The sequence below is a fragment of the Martes martes genome (genome assembly GCF_963455335.1).
Source record: "Martes martes genome assembly, chromosome: 12".
Classification (NCBI taxonomy): domain Eukaryota; kingdom Metazoa; phylum Chordata; class Mammalia; order Carnivora; family Mustelidae; genus Martes; species Martes martes.
This window is the reverse complement of record NC_137900.1, coordinates 14006667-14026382: the sequence shown is the minus strand read 5'-3', so window position 1 is coordinate 14026382 and position 19716 is coordinate 14006667. Positions and strand designations below refer to the sequence as shown.

The following is a 19716-nucleotide window of genomic DNA, read 5'->3' as shown; positions in this document are numbered from 1 at the left end:
CATCTGGGTGGTGTAATCAGTTAAGCACCCATTCTTGGTTTCATGTCAGGGCGTGATCTCAGGGTCCTGGTATCAAGCCCCAAGTCGGGCTCCACCATCTGCAGAGAACCTGCTTGAGATTCTCTCCCTCTACCCCTCTCCCCCCAAAATGAACAAATCTAAAAGAAATCCTTTATAGTGGGATAGGATCTTGTGATACTTTCTATATTCTTGGTCATTATTCTTGGCCTCAGATTTTAACTAAATGACAAAGAAATATTTCTATATTCTTGGTAGTCTCTATATTAACTTTTTTCAGGTTCCATATTTGTGGCTAACATTTCCGTATCAAATGAAGGATTAGAAAGGTTCATTTGTCACCTGGCCGATGGGGGGTTGGATCTACATCTGACCGTGCATCTCACAGTGTCCTACTGCCCCTGAGAGAGATGTATACACATGCATCATCTTTAAAAAGTATCCGTTCTTCCATGTGACTGTCTCCTCTGCAGTGGACAATGCCGTTGAATTTGCACACCATGGGTTGTTCTACCACCAAGGGCAATGCTGTATAGCCGCATCCAGGCTTTTTGTGGAAGAATCGATTTACGATGAGTTTGTTCGACGGAGCGTTGAACGGGCTAAAAAGTATGTCCTTGGAAATCCTCTGACCCCAGGAGTCAGCCAAGGCCCTCAGGTGAGTGTACAAAAGAAGAAATAGCATTCACAGGGGACAAGAATAAAGTGTCCTCTTTAGGTTCACTTTTTATTGAATAAGATCATTTCCTTACTGCAGATCTTCCTAGGGAATCACACTGTATCAGTTTGGTGTTTCAAAAAAAAAAAAAAAGCAGTAACTAATTCCCAGTGTTAAAGAAAGCACCCCGAAGTTGTGCGGCCCCGGCTTCATGTCTTGAAGCAGTTTAAGAAGCCTGTTGGCAACCGAAGAGGTGAGGACAAACAGCAAAGGCTGTCACTGTCTTGTCCCCTCAGTCTGCACACCTTCTGATTCCTGCGTGCCGTCTCTGGCCACTTGGAAGCTCGTGTAGAATCCTGGCATTTCTCTCTCCCTCAGGATCAACCCTTTGTCTCAGCTACCATCCCACAGACATGGGCCGCTAGCATGCCTCTCAGTTCACGCCGGCCTTCACGCACTCTGACAAGCCTTCCAGTGGTGGCCTGAGTGTTCTAGAAGGTCCCGAGGTCCTGGTTTTGGGGCAAACTTCTCATTTCCAGTGGAAAAGGCCAGTTGTTCCCTCAGGTTCCCATTTTCTTCTGTCTTCTTAGAACCATTGTCAACAAGAGGGTCTTTCTCTTGTCCAAAGGCTACCTTTGCCTCATCCTCGCACAGTGACCTGTTCATTGTCTGTTACGCGAACTCCTTGATCTTTCGTTCCGAATTTACTCCAGCCTTCTGGGATCTTGATCTAGAGCGGCGGTTCTCAACTGCGAACAGTTTTGCCCCTCACCAAGGAAATATTTGACAACATTTTAAGTTGTCTCAACTGGGGTGACTGAGAGGGAGTGGTTCTACTGGCATTTAAAGGAGGGTGGAGGCCAGAGATGCTATAGAACATTTTATGATGCACAGGAGAGCCCCACAATTAAGAGTTCTCTGCCGCAAAATGCCAGTAAGGTCACTGTTGAGAAATCCTTTGCTGGAGTGTAGACAGTAAGTGTAGAGGCTTTATTATTTCACACTAAAAAGTATACACTGTTCCATGCTATTGATTTGAAATGAACACTGTTCTTAACATACTCACTAAGCCAAAAACAAATTTTATTAGCCAAAATTTATTGAATGCTACTATCAGCTACACCCTGGGATAAGGACCTGGCAATGCCCAAAGGAACAAGAAGGATACACCACCTGACCTCATGGAGTTTACATTCTGGAAGAGTTAAAAGGCTGTCTTGGGGTTTTCCTGCTCATGCCAAGAAAGCTAAGTAGGAAAACCTTAGGGTTTAGGCAATGCCAAATATTAAAACCTAAGAGCCCTAAAATAACTCGTCTGGTAAATGAAGTAATATGTTGTTTTATTTTAATCACATTATATTTATATTTCTTCATTGGTAAAGTGATTTTCCAATTTGATTTCATAGACCAAAATATGCATTCTTTTTAAAATTTATTTTTTTAAAAACCTGGAAAAATCGGTATTTTCACTTGCAAAAGAAGTAATGATACCCACATCAAAGGTTATAACATTATCAGCAGAAAGTGGCATCTTGTCCTAATGCAGAGAGATGGACTTTCGAAATAGAGGTTGGATTTTAAATCTAACCTCCCTGAGGCTCTGTTTTCTCCTCTGTAAAATGGAAATAGTAACACCAATCTTGCAGGGTCATCGAGCTGTGAAATGCAGTAATCTCTACAAAGCATCTGAGTGCCTGGTTCACAGTATGTGCCCAAATGTCTGTTGAGTAAATGAAAATTGCATGCTTCCATTTATACCTACAGTGACAATTACTATCACAGATCAATAACTTCATATATCCACTCTCATTGGTTTTGTTGATCTATGGTTTCCAAATAATATGAAGGATGTCTCAGTGTCATTTCTCAAACTGTCTTCTTTCTCAACCCATCAGCCCTAAGGAATTAAAGAATTTGCACATTCGAACACATCAAAACGTATACTTTGAGACTATTACAATGCCATGCCCTATTGCATTTCATAGACTAGCCCATGAGCTAATGGCCCATCACACAGCAAAGAGCCCTTGCTACATCCTAGCCTTACTGAGAAGTTCTTAAGGGCCAAAAGGAAAGCCAAATCCAGATATGGCTAGTCTGAAGCCTTCTGAGGAAGATTTGTATTTACGGTGAAGCAAAATTAGCCAGACTACATGGAGTATGTCCCTAGGTATAACTGAAAACTTCCATCACTAGGACTGAACTCTTGTGCAATGTCCTGGATCTTTCCTGTGCATTTGAATCACCTGTAAATCTCATTAAAAATGCAAATTCTGATGCAGCAGGTCTAGGGTGAGGCCTAAGACATGCATTTTGCCACCAAGTAATGCGAGGGTTGCTGGTTAGAGGACCCTATTGTTGGTAGCCTGACACTACACTATGAATTCCTGTATTCTTAGAAGTTACTGACCATCTAAGTTTTCCAACAAACAGATCCTTTCAGGCTTTACCTTCCAGTTAATAAGCAAGACTAGGACTGTCCCCAGATATCCACTCTGGCCACAGGCAGGGAGAAGTTATAACTTAGGAAATACATCTTAAGATGAAACCGCCCTCCCCTCCAAAATCGTGATTTTTGAGGCCATAGTGAGATTAATATTTTGGCATAGGCCAGAGAAGCTTTGCACGGAGATACTTGGGCCCTTGGCTAGTTGCTGGCAAACCTGAACATTTTAACCAGGCAGAACTAACACCACCGCTTTGTCTGGCTGCGGTAAATACTAGGCAGCAATTTAAATATCAGACCAACAGTTATTAAACCAACATGACAACTTCCTTAATCTGCTGGAAGTGAAGAGATGTTTTCTTTTGAAATATTCAATTAAATATCGTACAGTAAGGACTGAACAACATTGTACCAAATATTGTGCCAAATTTTAGAAAACGGTTTCTGGTTTCAAATAGCACTTAATCTCCTTGGATATGGGAGCGGGGCTGTGTGCTGTTAGTCTGAGACCTTCTTCTGGGATTTGGATGACGGGGAGATTGCAGGGTCAAAGATGAAGAGCGACACTTTTTAAGTAGTGAGAAGAGACAAGTTGAATTGTCAAAAGGCCCTTCACCTTAACTCCTGGGTCTTCGATCTTTTTCCTTTAAAGCTTAACCCTGGCCACCCCTGACACAGGGAAGGCTTCTCCAGTGATTCGGGGTCCAAGAGTCACCCAGTCCCTCCCAAAATAGGAATTGAGACAATACACAGCCCCAGTTCCAGTGCGTGGAGGGAAGGTGGGTGCTCCGGGCATCCCAGCCAGAACTCTGGACTTAACAGTTTTGGGTTTGTTTGTTTGTTTGTTTGTTTCCTTATAAAAAATACTGTTTAAAAAAAAATACTGTTTAACAAACCATTAAGGCTCCGTAATTCTTGTCATGTACTTAGATGTGTTCTATGTAAGGAAGCAGGATGCTAATAATCAGGACCCGCTGGAAATTGGGATCAGACCCACTGAGACCGCCCCACGGGGATCCGGCCGGGAGGACGCCCGGGCTGTGGTCAGCGTGGGTCTGGCCAGACGAGGTTGTTGGGAATGAGGAGAAGCAAACAGAGGTCTTGGAGTCTTCAAAGCCTGAAAGCATTTCCTTTCCAACTGCCATATTTAATTAAACCTAATATCAAAGTTCTCTTTTCCTTTTCTTCTCAATATTTCAGTCAGGACTATAGTTTCCAAGTAAGTACATTTGATCATTAACAGGCATTTTTTTTTTCTGCTGTAAACAGATGACAGTTGTGTGAAAAAGTACATTTGTTCGCAGGGCTGATATGCTTTGCTTATGTAACTGCAAAACAAATGCCGAACACAAATATTTATCTCTAAGTGTTCTTTCTGGAAAAGTCAGGAGAATGAGCACAGGATGAATCTGATCCTCTGTCGCTGTTTTGATGGAAGATTTCACTTAATAACAATATTCCAGCATTTTGAAACCCTCATTAACAGGCTGGGCAATATAGTATCCTTATAAAACTTACACTTTATCTATTCGTTTATTTTCCTTTCTGGGTGGTATTTTTCCTGCAGATCGATAAGGAACAGTATGAAAAAATACTTGACCTCATTGAGAGTGGGAAGAAGGAGGGGGCCAAACTGGAGTGTGGTGGAGGCCCGTGGGGGAACAAAGGCTACTTCATCCAGCCCACGGTCTTCTCTAACGTTACAGACGAGATGCGCATTGCCAAAGAGGAGGTAAATCCGTTCCCTTCTGCTCCCTTCCCTTCTGTGCCATGTTTTCTCGACGTGTGTGTACAAAGTGTCCCTTTGAAATTCTCAGCCCTTGGGGACCCTGGGCGGCTCAGTTGGTTGAGCACACCGCTCTTGGTTTCAGCTCAGGTCATGACCCCAGGGTCACGAGATCGAACCCTGCAACGGGCTCCACATTCCCCGTGGAGTCTGCTTGTCCCTCTCCCGCCCCTTCCGCCCCCCTTCCCACACACTCTCACACACACTCTCTTACCTCTAAAATAAATAAATCTCTATAAAATAAAATTCTCAGTTCTCTTAACTTCTTTCTTTGGTGTAAATGTTACTTTTCATTTCTTTTACTGATAAATGTTTGTTTGTAATCAAGACTAAAAACAGTAAGGAAGTCATGAGGCCAGGCAAGAATTTCTAGTCGAAGACTGATCAGGATGCTTAACCATGTCTAGGGGCTTCTTCTACAGCTCTAAAGTAATGGAAAAGAGAGCTTCATTTCGTTGTTGCTTTCTCTCCTCTGCAAATAAATAGTATATTCAAAGATAACTGGAAAATGACTCCATGATATGCAAGATTTTTTTTTTTTAATTAAACCTCTTACTTTGTGATGACTGTAGATTCAGCTGTGGGTATGAGAAATAATGCAGACAGATCCCCTTCGTGTTTACCCCGTTTTCTTCAAAAATGGTGACATCTCGCAAACTGTAGCATAATATCACAGCAATTATGTTGACATTGAAACAGACAAAACAGAACATTTCATCTGCACCTGAATCCCTCATGTTTCTTTAAGGGTCAAACCCCTGTCCCTCCTCTACCCCCCATCCTTAACCCCCAGCTTTCCCTTAACCACTAATCTGTTTTCCATTTCTGTAATTTTGTCATTTCAAGAATTTTGCATAAGTGGACTCATACTCCGTGCAACCCTTCGGGATTGATTTTTTTTTTTTCACTCAGCTTAACTTTCTACAGATTCATCTAAATTGTTGCATCTCAGGAGAGTTTGTTTATTTTTATTGCAGAGCAATTCTCTTGAAATTGGGAAGACTGAATCCTCTCACTTCATTCTTCTTCAGAATTGTTTTAGCTAGCCTCGTTCCTTTGCTTTTCCGTATAAATTTTAGAATAAGCTTGCCCACATATATTTTAAAAATCTTACTGGAATTTTCAGAGGAATTGTGTTAAACATGTCTATCAATTTGGTGAGAATTAACATCTTTAACGCATAGACTCTACCAGTCATTGAACATGGCCTGTGTCTTTATTTATACCTTCCATGATTTCTTTCATAAGGATTTTATAGGTTTCAGTATATGAGTCCTAAACATGTTTTATTGAATTTATGCCTAAGTATTTTTTTGAGCTATTTTAAGTGGAATCTTTAATTCTGGTACACATATGCTTATTGCTAGTATAAACAGATGTAACTGATTTTGTATATTTTCTTGATGTTGCTGGACTCAGAAATTCTAGAGGTTTTTAGAGATTTCTTGGGAATTTGTATGTAGACAGTTGTGTCATCTACAAATAGGAGAAAGTATATTCCTTCTCATCTGTATGCTTTTTCTTTTGCTTGTCTTTTTCATTTGCTAGAATTCTAGCATTATGTCGAATAGGAGTAGCAAGACTGAGCATCTTTGCTTTGTTCCCTACCACGGAGGAAAAATGTTCACTCTTTGCCACTGAGTATGATATTAGCTGTGAGATTTTCATAAATGCCCTTAATCAGGTTTTGGAAGTGCCTCCCAATTCCCAATTTGTTGAGAGGAAAAGGAGGATGGATTTTGTCAAATGCTTTTTTTGCATCAACTGAGATGATTTTGTGGGGTTTCTTTTTCATTCTACCAATGTGTAGATTGTATTGATTGATTTTTGCATACTGAATCAGCCTTGTATTTCTGGAATGATTCTCACGTGGTGATGGTCTATAGCTCTTTGTAGGTATTGCTGAATACTATTTGCTAACACTTTTAAGGAATATTTGCAGTAGTTGATATTGGTCTGTAGTTTGATATTCGTCTGTAGTTTGAGGGATATTGGTCTGTAGTTTTGATTGCTTTTATTAATAATGAGAACCATTTAGTGATTGCTAACTATGTGCCAGGTATAGTGCTAAGTGCCTTATAGTCAATGTAAAACATAAATATATTCCTATGAAATAACAGAAATACAAATGTTTTAATTATGTGATATATATAGATTTATATTTCTGACATTCCTATTCATTTTTGTCAAGTTTAGTGTATATGTGTACATAAATGTTTATATAAATATATTTAATATAAACATGAAATATTCTCATTTAATTCTCACAACCTCTTGAGAGAAGTGTCAATATATTGTTTTCTTTTCATGGAATCTCTCCAATATAAGAAGAGAGCCTGTATGTAGTCTTTTCTTCCCAGAGACAAATACTCTCTTTTATTATTTTCACCTATTTAGACTGGTATTTTTCTTTTCTTTCTTTTTTTTTTTTTTTAAGATTTTATGTATTTGACAGAGATCACAAGTAGGCAAAGAGGCAGGCAGAGAGAGAGGGGGAAGCAGGCTCCCTGCTGAGCAGAGAACCCGATGTGGGGCTGGATCCCAGGACCCTGGGATCATGACCTGAGCCAAAGGCAGAGGCTTAAACCACTGAGCCACCCAGGCACCCCAAGACTGGTATTATTTTTCTAATAAAAAAATCTCAGAATATTTATCCAGTGTACAATTCCTACATTATGTTTTAATCATTGGCAACTAAATAAAATTAAACATTTTGAATTAAAAATTCTGATCCAATAATTTTCTTAAATAATGACATGGTAGTTATTTTCTGTTTCTACATGTTGTATATATTTTATGACCCCTGTGAATATAACATGTCAAACTTTTTTGAACCTTTTTATATCTTTATGCCTTTTGTATCTTGAGCTCTCCTTTGAGCCACATAGTCAACTATGATATATGATTCTTGTTATCATCCTAAGTAGTAGATAAAAAACCCAAGGCCCAAAGTAGAAAGGAAGTAGCTCACATGGCTAGTTCAAGGCGGCTTGAGAGTGTAGTCTACTTCTCATGACCACCATTCCCCACTCTTTCTATGTGACCGACTGTTGCTCATACTAACCTCATTACCACCCAATCCCACCTAACCTAACAGCGCAGAATCCCGTGGAGCATGTGGGAACCATTCTGTTAAAAAGTGATAGGGTGTTAATGTTAGGAGGAGGATTATGAATAATAATTTAGGTCAAGTCAAATTTATAGATGAGGCAATTGAGATCCGTAGAGCTTAGGTGGCTGGTTACTGTTAGATATAGATAGGATCTTCAAACTAGAAGGATCTCTTAAGCCCATTTCTCCAAACTCACTATGTCCATTGGTTTGCTCCTGGCCAGCGGCCAGCCAGTGTCTCTTGAAACAGCATCATCACTAGGTAATTCATTATTTCTTAGGCTTTTCCATGTTTGGACAATGCAAAGCATTAGAAAGTTCTGCCTCTGGCAACACATGAATCCCTCCTGGTATGTTCCGCTTGTTGGCCTCACAGCTTCACTGTGCCCTTTTCCACACAAGAGCCATCCATATATTTGAAAATAACAGTCATCCCCCATATGACTCCTCACGTTCCATATGCTCTTGGCCCTGTTTTCAGCTCTTGTACTTCCTAATTTTCCTAGACAAATATATTGCAATTAAATATTTGATGAGCACAAGGTAATTAATGTTAAAAAGATGTAATCCAGAGATATGATATATAACTATATAACTAGGAAAGGCTAGTGTGCATTTAGGAATTATAAATAATCTACCTCGTGAACAGAGGGTTTTCTTTTTCTTTTTCTTTTTTTTTTTTAATTTAATTTACGACAGCTTGTAGGGGAATAAAACTACAATGCCATTGAAAACCATTTAGTTTTAACCTGTTACTTTGATTTCTTTCATTTTTTATGGTATAGATATTTGGACCAGTGCAGCAAATCATGAAGTTCAAATCTTTAGATGACGTGATCAAAAGAGCAAATAACACTCTTTATGGCTTATCAGCAGGAATCTTTACCAAAGATATTGATAAAGCCATCACAGTCTCCTCTGCTCTGCAGGCTGGGACAGTGTGGTAAGTTGAATCCACATAAAATCATCTTTTCAATGTTAGTCACATTAACATGTTACTTTGAACTTTGTTCTTTCCTTATGTCCTATACATTTTTTGAGGTATTGACACTGTAGTATTTTCAGGGGTACGACACAATAATTTGGTAATTGTATATACTGCAAAGTGATCTACAATAAGTCTGATTATCATCAGTCTCTCTCCAAAATTAATTTTTTTTCTTATGATGAGAAATTTTAAGATTTACTGTCTTGGCAACTATCAAATATGCAATACAAAATTGTGTACTGTAGTTGCCATGCTGTACATTATGTCCCCATGACTTATTTTATACCTGGAAGTGTGTCCCTCTATACGTTTTGTGTTTCAGATTCCACATGTAAATGAAGTCACGATATCTGTTTTTCTCTGACTTATTTAGTGTAATACCTTCAAGGTCCATCCGTGTTGTCACCAATGGCAAGGATTTCCTTCTTTTTTATGGCCAAGTAGTGTTCCATCGTACACATATCTCACATCATCTTTATCCGTTCATCTGTTAATGGACACTTTGGTTGTTTCCATATCTTGGCTATCACAAATAACATTGCAATTAACATAGGGTGCATATATCTTTTTAAAGAGGTATTTTTATTTCCTTTGGGTAAATATTCAGCAGTAGAATTGCTGAATCACAGGACAGTTCTATTTTTAATCTTTTGAGCTACTTCCATGCTGTTTTCCATAGTGGCTGCACCAATTTCCATATCCACCAACCGCACAAGAGAGTTCCCTTGACTCCTTGTCCTCGCCAACACTGTGATTTCTTATCCTTTTGAAACTAATCATTCTGACAGGAGTGAAGTAATCTCTCAAGTGGTTTCGATTTGCATTTCCCTGATAGTGTGGGATGTTGAGCATCTTTTCATGTGCCTGTTGGCCATTTGCATATCTTCTTTGGGAAAATGTCTGTGTAGATCCTTCTCCCCATTTTGTTTGTTGGACTGTTTTGTGATTGTTTGTTGTAGGAGTCCTTTATGTAGTTTGGAGTCAGTCTCTCATTAGATGTATGGTTTGAAAATATTTTCTCCCATTCAGTATAGATTGTCTTTTCATTCTGGTAATGGTTTCCTTTGCCGTGGAGAAATTTTTTAGTTTGATGTGGTCCCCGCTTGTTAATTAGTGACATTAAGTCATTGATCAAAGCTGAGAGGCAGACCTATTTGACTTGAAAGTAGTGATTCTCAACCCTGGCTGTGCCTTGGAGTCATCTGGGGAGTTTTAAAAATTAAATAAACTGATAGGGCAGAGGACGGTGACCCTCAAATCCATCAGTTGTACCAATCTCTGGGATTGAATGTGGACTTTTATGTAAGGAATATTTTTCAAAGCTCCCATATGATTCTCTGTGCAACTAGAACACAGAAAATGCTGAAAAGTCTGATTCTTTCTGTAGTGGGATGTTTTCTGTCAGAGACTTAAAATCAAGCAAATTCTTAAATAACCAGGAGGGATAGGGATTAAAGTGTAATTTTCCTATGATAAAATTATTAATAAGATTCAGCATTACTATTAGATGTATGTATATTGTCTCCAGTTACTAAAAACTTACTACGTACTAACCACTATCAGAAGGACATTATATTTAAAAAAAAAAAAATAATAACCTGGTGAGCTATTACCACTTCCATTGTACAGAGGAGAAAATATATGTTCCGAGAAGCCAGACGCCTTTCTCAGTATCACCTGGGTACTCGGGGGGCAAAGCCAGGGGTCTTGGGCTTGGAACCTCCCTCCTTTATAACAAGAAAAGGCTGTGGAAGGAGAATCAATTGGCAAAGTTGATTATTTTGAAATTAACAGTTTTCTCTGAGTATTTCTTAGTTCTCCAATTACTTAAAATAGTTTCATTTCCAGTACAGGGTCAAAAGAGCAAACTCATTTTCTGCACCTTTTAAAAAGGACAAGTTTCAGGTTTTTGACTTTGGAATGTTATATGCCTGCTCGATTAGACTGAGCATATGACATCGTTCTGCCCAGTGGTGTGGAAATCCCCAGTCCGGAATTCCTCTGTTATTAAAACAGAGGCATATTCTTATTGCTATTTATTCTAGAACATAATTCTAGTTCTGGCATTGTCCCAGACATAGTTTCCACTTGGTGTTTCAGGATAATCATTGAATCCCAGGGTTGCTTGATTTTACTCATCATCTCAGAGTAGGGATCTAGCTTTGCGGAAGAACAATTAAACAAAGCTGAAACAAGTTGTGTTTTGAAAGCATACATTTATTTAAGGAACCCTGCTCCAGAGAGACTTGAAAGAAACTGTGGTCCAGTGGGATACATGGAGCTCTGGGAATTTGGGACAGTAAATGCTTTAACTGAGGAGAAGTCTGAATTTTATCTCCGGATCATGTTCATAGTCAGTCGTCCATGCATCATACAATGTATCTAGGGGTCACATTGTTGTTCTCCTATTATGGTAACATCAAGGGAGAGGAAATATTTTAAAAGAACCTGTTTCTCCTTTAAATTGTGTTTTTTCTCCTTATGTATAATGAGAATCATATAGGTAATTAAATTTTGCTGTTCACCTTGGCCATCAGGAGACTGAAAGTTAAACAAATTGCTCATGCCCTGCAAAACTGTATTCTTTTTCTTGTCTTGACCTTTTATCATAATTTTTCCTTTACTTCTAATTATTCATGTTTTTGTAATTATGTTTGTTCACAGACTATCTTTTAAACATTTTATGAACTATGGCACGGGATAAACAAATCAATAGTGAAACCCAACTCCTGCTAAGGCCTGTTAAAGTAATTTATTAAAACAATTAATGGAAAAAGTGAACTGAGTAATGTGATACATATTACAATTGCAAAAGATAATTAATTCTAGCCTTTTACGTACACAATCCTCAAGGGATTTATAAAGCTTATGAATATAGGCAGTGAAAAACACCCACCCAACAAACACCAGTTCTCTGGCAAACAATATCCTTTCTCCTATGGTATGTCGGCGGTTCTGTCTTCTATAAATCAAACTACAATTTCTCAGGGACACCAGAAGGGCTATCCACACACACAGCTGCACCATTCTCTTTCTTTCTAGGCAGTACATACACGTTACTGCATTCTAATTTATAGTACTGCTTTAAAAAACAAATAACAATGAGTATGTTGTATTGAAATCAGCAGGGTTGTTAAGGTTGTTAACATTCCAGATTCAGGAGTTATTTCGTGGGTTATGGTCTATAGTATACTTCTTCTTTTCCCAGGGTGAATTGCTATAGCGTGGTATCTGCCCAGTGTCCCTTCGGTGGATTCAAGATGTCCGGAAACGGAAGAGAACTGTAAGAATAACTTTCTATTCAGATAAATGCTTCCCTTGATCAAAACGACTGTCACTCCAGCACATCGATCCGTAGTTGCCACTTGAATTAAAACCTGCCTCCGTTCTTTCCTAGAGATTCGTACTGTCAAATAGCTTTTAAATGCTGGATTTAGCCCATAAGTGCAAAAAAGTGTTGGCAGAAGGGAACTGTAACATATTACGCTCCTACTGTTCATGAGAGACCACACTAAGCACTTTACGTTGGTTACTGAGATATTGCCTACTTTTAGAGTTTCTTGCTATGTATAAGAATGGAATCTATCTGGGAAATATTTCCAAAAGGAAGCAAAACTACACATTGATGACTAAGAAATATGAAAATATAATGACAGTCTAGTCATTTGAATATACCTCTTTAAAAAGTAAATTAGTGTCTTTATCTCAAAAAGCTTCTCAGTGTAAGAAGTTTCTCATTTGTTGGAATATTTTGATATGGAATCTAAAATTTTAAATTACCCAAATTAGTTCTTTTTTCACTAAAATATAAACTAAAAAGGAAATTTGAGGAAAAGATGTTTTATAGTCATGACTAGATTGAGAATATATATATCAATTCATTTACAAGCCTTCAAGTTGCTTTTGAAACCTGGGTATATAGACTCTTTAAAAACGTACATGTACATATGTATACACAGAAAGTGGTAGCAATATATTTGGTTAATGTTGTTCAAACAGCTTTAACCATTGCATCTCAAAATTTTCTTGTATATATCGATACGTTTTAAAAGTCATAAAGACACATCCTATACAAACCTCATGGAATCAAGCGTAGGAAAGCTGCTCATTCTGTAAATAGCAAGTAAGGACGAGCCTTAGTTTCTAAAGGTCATGAATGCATTAAATAGGCATCTACTTTGTCATTTAAATAAATCAGCAAAATTACAATGAAGCAATCATCTTCAGGGAGCCAGTAGAAAGGAAGAATCATAAAATGATTCATCCTCCTTCTCAATGTATGTTCACTAAGCATTTGCTCTGTATATTAGGGCCGAGGAGTTAGAGACACACGATACCACATCCCATCCTCCATGTAACTGTGGTGGCAGCAAGAATTTGTAAAAGGATAAGTTGTGCAAAATCATCTCCTCACACTGTGAAGTAAACGTTCGTAGACAAGGAGTTCGTAAGTCGTGGAGGTAGAAAAGCAGATAAAATGCAGAGCACAGCACTGAGGGACAGAAAATCTGGGCACCGCCGGAATAGAACATTCACGGCATTGCTTTACCTCTCACGATTTCATCTGTCAGCTATGATCAGCAGTCATGGGTGGGAACAGGACGGGGAGAACAAAGTGTAGAGACTCAGTGAGCTCCTTTCCATACTTAAGATTCTATAGTTTTAACCCCTGTGGGAACTCAGTCAATAAGAATTTACTGGCAGTTGGCAGAGTCAGAAAAGACCTCACAGAAAATACAGGACTTGATCTAGGCCATGCAACAAATGTCAGATGTCAGGAAGCAGAGAAGGGAGCGTTCCTCAACAGCAGGTTACATGTGGCGCACTGTGGGGGGCAGAGGGGAGAAGTCAGTGAACTTTGATGTCTGGTGGGGATTTATGGGGTTGGAGAGTATGATTTCAGAGTTAAATAGGATACAGATTAAGAAGTCTTGCATTCAAGAAAAGTGGCTTACCTTTTGTTGAGGAAGCAGTAAAAAACCATGGATATCTTTAGAATGGGAGAGAGTGGCAAAAGCTCAACTCGTAAAAAGAACATGGCGTCATAGAGGAAGCATGATGGGATCCTAACCGACCTGCACTTGAATCCCAGCTGCACCTCTTGCTAGCTATGCAGCCTGTTTCAAGCTGTCCAACTTTTGAGCCTCTGTTCCCTCCTATTTAAAATGGAAATGCTAACAATCCTCTTAAGATGGCTGTTTGAGAGTCCAGCGACACACTGTGTATCCATCCCATAGCATTCTGTCACCAGGTGGGGACTTGGCAAATGGTTCCTTCCTTCCCTGGTTCCTTTTCTTTATAATATCCATTCTTAGGGAGTCCCCTAATTACTGTACAAAAAGCTGTAACAAAGGTTAGGTTATTCTGCAGAAGGGTTAACTCGTTCTTGGCCCAGCTACCTAACACATTTCCCTAAGAATGCTGAAGATAAAAGAATCATAAGGGACAAATGACTAAAGCAGACCAAATATATCAATTTTGTTGAATACAGTTTGGTCCAACTTTAAGGTTGAGGCATAAGGAAATCCACTAAGAGAGGGAAATGGAAAAATAATCAAACATCAATAATTTCTTAAAATTCTCTATGTGAATATAATTTCCTTCTACATCTATGTAAATACAAAGAAGTGTTATGCTGTAATTTTTTTACTGCAAAAATTCTGGCTGAGGATGCTGTTAATGTCTACCTGAACCCAAATTTGGCCAACTTAATTAGCAAGTCATTTACTGCGAGATGTTTAAAGAGAATTACTGGAGCAGCAACCTTACATGACTCCCAAGAGTTCAATTACAATTTATCTTTAAAGATAGAAGGGTGTAACTGATCAGTTAGGAACAGAGTCCTCAAAGAGCCAAGACGAACGGTGCGCAGACCTCAGCGTGGTGGTAATACTAAGTCCCTGAACTTGGGATTGGTCTCCATTCATGGTGCTGGCACTGGAATGAGTCAAATGGTAGAAACTCCTTCCTTTGTGTAATTGTGCTCATTTTCACTTGAGTGAACTAAGTCACTGGAGACTTTACTAGTACACCGTCGCAAACTTAATCAGTTCTTAGCACCTCACAAGAGATTTCCTTCCTCCTGTCCCTTGCAGGAAGGGGGAGCATGGAAGTGCTATAAACTACCAGACTTACGGAGAAAGCACGTGAATGGATTTGTTCGGTTATATGCTCCAGTTCAGTGCAGTGAACATTATCCCTGTGCCCGCTGAAGTGGCACCAGGCTGTGTTCTGGGTACAGAGAGAAAGTTGTAACTTGCTTACCGGGATCTAATCACTACAGCGTGGACCCGGGTGAGAAGCAAGAGTGTCCCGCAGAGGTTTGCTGGAAAGAGAAATCTCAGGCCTCTCTCCAGACCTACTGAAACAGAATCAGCATTCGAACAAGGCCCCGGTGACTGGTACCTTGAGGATTTTAGAAGCACAGAACCAGTAGTAGCCCAAGATAGAGAGAAATGCAAACAGACGTGTTTGTGTTATATATCACAGACACAGGAATGTCTATGCGTCGGGATACTTAGGAGCAGGACTTAGTTCAGCCGGAGTAAGACAATAATCACACATAGTACTCTCCCGAGAGTTTCAAGTGTCCACGTCACCTGAAATACAATGGAAAGCCCATTGGCAAAAATCATGCGTTAATTTATCTAACTTTGTGAGATAAAATACTTACTAAGATATTATCCTTTAATGGGTTTCAGACAACTGAGGCTAAGTCCTTTAATTACTTTGAAGAACATGTTCATTGAAGCTTTCAGAAGGTATTTTCAGAAGCTTAATTGCCCAAGAAAATAATCAGCGTTAAGAGGATTAGGTTACCCAGGAGAAAAAGTTGTCTTCTACATACCTGTCTCCATCACCAGAAGGGAGGGGTGGGAAGGGATCGAGATCATTTTCCTCTGTCAGCCTGCATGTGCCCGAGTTATAATTTTAAGAGTGCCGCTACGTACGTGCAATTCAATCCTCTCACCAAAACAATATAGAGAATAACGAACCCAAGGCTTTTAGTCATTTCTTCAAAAGAGAGTAAATTACAGTTTCCAAAACTGGTAGGAGCTCTCAATAAACCCAATAACAGGTACCAGGATGCTAACTGGTTGACTCAGGTGAGTTCTTGATCATTTGGGTTGGATTTAAGAGTTATATAAGCAAATGGCAGGGGCTGAATGAGTAGAAAACCCCTGAAACCACAAAAAGCCCAAAGGTCTGAATTTGGACCAGTGAACCCTCTCTTCTCTCTCTCGAAACAAACAAAAAAGAAACAAACTCTAACAATAAAGGTCAGTATTTTTGTTTTGTTTTCCCCCAAATCAAGAGATACTACTAAAACTACATACAGCTAGAAAATATTTTGTTTCAAACTGTATCAGGGCACGTTAGCATGAAAATGCCCCGTCATCACTTCTGGGCCAATCACACACAATAAAAATGCTGAGCTAAGCTCCACTTGAATTTATAGTTTTACTGCACCACTCAAGTGATTATATATTACGACTTCTCCTCTTGTACTATATCTCTCTTATTTATTCGAACCTAAACTAGAAATGTTACAATGCTTGTTGGACTGAACAGTCTGGGTTTTTTTGGGGCGAGCTTGTTTATAGTCAAACAGAACAATGTCAAAACTGGACAATTTATGTGAAAATCAACAGGACGCACATAGTCATTTAAAATGCAAAATAATAAAAAGAGCTTCAAAAGGTTCCCCACAAGGGGATTTATGTAAGACCAGATATCTTCTGGTTGGCTGGCTACTATTTGAAATGCTTCCGTACACAGAAAATATTTTCCATTGTCCCTAGCCAGATAGGCAAGAACAAATTTGTACTAAACCATGGACCATGGTCCATTTTCACTGCTGTGTTAACTTCTGTGGGTTTCTCCCCCTCTTTCCAGGGGAGAATATGGTCTCCATGAATACACAGAGGTCAAGACAGTCACAATGAAAATTTCTCAGAAGAACTCATAAAGAAAGCACAAGAATGGAGTGAAGCATCCTCAACGACTAAGCATCTTCTACAGTCACTAATATATTGTAGTGGGTTTTAAATACAAAACTGTTCTTTTCTTGATTTTTCTTAAACATAAGCTAATCATATTAGCATTAAAACTACACATAGAAAACTTGACATGTAGCTTATTCTGAAAGAATCTTGTATCTTCTGATATGTGACCCCCCCCCCAAGTCCTATCTGTAAAAAAAAAAAGGACGGATCTGATGTAAGATCTCTCCAAACTCTGTAATAGCAATGCGCTTCTCTTTGTAGCTACTTGTCCAGGATAATCATGTTATAGAAGAGGACCAGTTGTCATGTAGCTTCTTTCTCTAATGACCCCATAAAGTCCTTAACACACCTTTGAACTGCAGAATAGATGGTGTTCTGTTCCCAGTAGTTGTGAAGTCACTGGAGTTTATTGAGATGTCTCTTAGAATGTGTCTGCTTGTCAAAGGAAGTAATGCCTGAAGTACTTAGCTGTAACCTAAACATAAAGCTTAATAAAAACAACCTTGCATGATTTTTGTTAAGTCTGAATTTTTTTTAAGACTATTTATTTATTTATATGAGAGAGAGAAAGGAGAGCATGAGTTGGGAGGAGCAGAGGGAGAGGGAGGAGCAGACTCCATACTGAGTATGGAGCTGGACCGGCAGGGGGCGGGGAGGGTCGATCCCACACAACCCTCACTGAGATCTTGACTTGAGCTGAAATCAAGAGTCAAACACTCAATTGACTGAGCCACCCAGGTGCCTCTGGTTTGAATTTTTTAAGTAGAAGTTTTGTTTATGGTTATTTACTCTTCCTGTCACTCGAAATCAGTGTTAAATTGGACATCAAGATGTATTTAAGAATAAAAATCAGGGCGCCTGGGTGGCTCAGTGGGTTAAGCCTCTGCCTTCAGGAGTCCCACATCGGGCTCTCTGCTCAGCGGGGAGCCTGCTTCCTCCTCTCTCTCTCTCTCTGCCTGCCTCTCTGCCTACTTATGATCTCTGTCAAATAAATAAATAAAATCTTTAAAAAAACAAAGAATAAAAGTCAAATCCACTCATTCTCAAATAGGTAAAGAAACTTATTTTTCCTTTCCAGAGGAATTCTTGAAATCAACAACAAACATCTGAGGTAGGTGGGTGACTTCAGTCTTTCAGCAAATATTTACTGAGTTTCTAGAAGATTCTGGGTGCTACATTAGGTGTTATTAAACACACACAGACACACAAACAAGTGAATAATGGATGTTCCATTACCTCAAGATGCTTTGCTTTAGTGGAGAACAAAGACACTATACAAAAAAAAAAAAAAAAAAAAAAAAAAAAAAATTTAATGATGGGGCATTGAAAGGGAATGAGAATTCAAGGAATCTGAAGAGCATGGTAATAATATACCAAAGGGGAAGGGATGACCTTTCACTGAGGGAACTGAAAAGAGCCTCATGAAGGAAATTTCACCGGATCTGAGACTTAATAATGAGCAGATTTGCAGTGAATGAAGAGGGAAAAGTTTCTGTAACACTCTCTCAGGACATGTTCCTCTGGAAAAAAAATTGGAAAAATTCTCTATCGTATTTTCCTCTCGGAGTTTCAGATTGCACAGTGGTGTATTCTAGATTCTAAGAAGTCCTACAACTTGTTCAGTTTTGTTTCATATGGATTTTCTTCTAGATTTATTTAACCATACACTTTCCATTTTTCCCACCCTCATTTAATACCTATTAACACTAAGGGACCCACATTGGAGGGTGCTGTTCTGAGCATCACATTAGCACTGAGTGTTTGGGGAGAGCGCTGGGGATCAAGGAGGAGTGACCGGAACAGTTGTCCTCTGTGGACACTGAAGAAGTTACATATTTATGCCCTCATACAAAGAACTTTCTGTCTGGGCTCCCACGTAGAAAGTAAAAATAAGTGAATATTTTGTGTATACATATTCCAAAATGTTCTTAACTCAGCAACCCAAAATTTTAGCTTAATAATGTTTAGGATAACATTTTTTTCCAGATTCAGGTTTTATAAACATAATTGCTTATCATTTTACTGTAGTAGATCCCTCAGTACCACTATTGTTAGGAAATGTAACAGCTGTCACAGTACAGCTCCACAATGTGTGAACAAATGGAATTCTTTGGCTTCTTAGACCCAAAATAATTTCAACTCCAGCTGCAAAAGTTTTTCAGAACTGTGTGGGCCTAGAAGATTGGCAATCCAGACTATCTTGTAAGATGTGGGACACAATTATCACTTTGAAAACTGGAGGAATCAAAGGCCTGGGAAGAACTGAAAAATCTTTGGACGTTGAGAAGAAAAAGTACCCAAATACAGAGGAGGGCTGTGTTTTCCCAAAGCCAGACAGTGTCTACATTTTTTAAAAGATGTGTTTAAAACCATGCATAAATAAATTAATAGGCAGACAAGTTAATATTGTAATGGCAACCCACCAGAACATTCTACAATGTAAAACAAAGAGGGTGAAAGACAAAAGCCAGAAGCAAGTTTAAATATTTGAAAATTAAATCTTCATTGTATAAATAAGAGATTACAGGATTAAACAAAATACCTGTTTCATATTGGCTTGTCCCGCGCCTCTAGACATTATTTTTCTTTCTTTTCCTCCAATTTATAAAGCTACGCTGGCAGTAATTCTTCCAACCTTGAAACGTTAGAGGGTATTTTATTAGCCCATGTGCTACAGAAAATATAATAAGGAATTTTATCATG

The 19716-nt window shown here is 38.9% G+C and overlaps 1 protein-coding gene across 1 annotated transcript in view; it reads left to right on the top strand.

Moving 5' to 3' along the window:
* ALDH1A1 (aldehyde dehydrogenase 1 family member A1) overlaps positions 1-17524 on the top strand; it is a 52203-nt gene extending 34679 nt beyond the window's left edge. The window contains exons 9-13 of the mRNA XM_080820711.1: positions 492-676; positions 4690-4854; positions 8805-8962; positions 12216-12290; positions 16904-17524. Of these exons, the coding sequence (XP_080676837.1) occupies positions 492-676; positions 4690-4854; positions 8805-8962; positions 12216-12290; positions 16904-16976 (656 nt within the window). The 3' untranslated portion in view covers positions 16977-17524. The remainder of the gene's footprint in view (positions 1-491; positions 677-4689; positions 4855-8804; positions 8963-12215; positions 12291-16903) is intronic.
* Positions 17525-19716: the final 2192 nt, after the last annotated feature.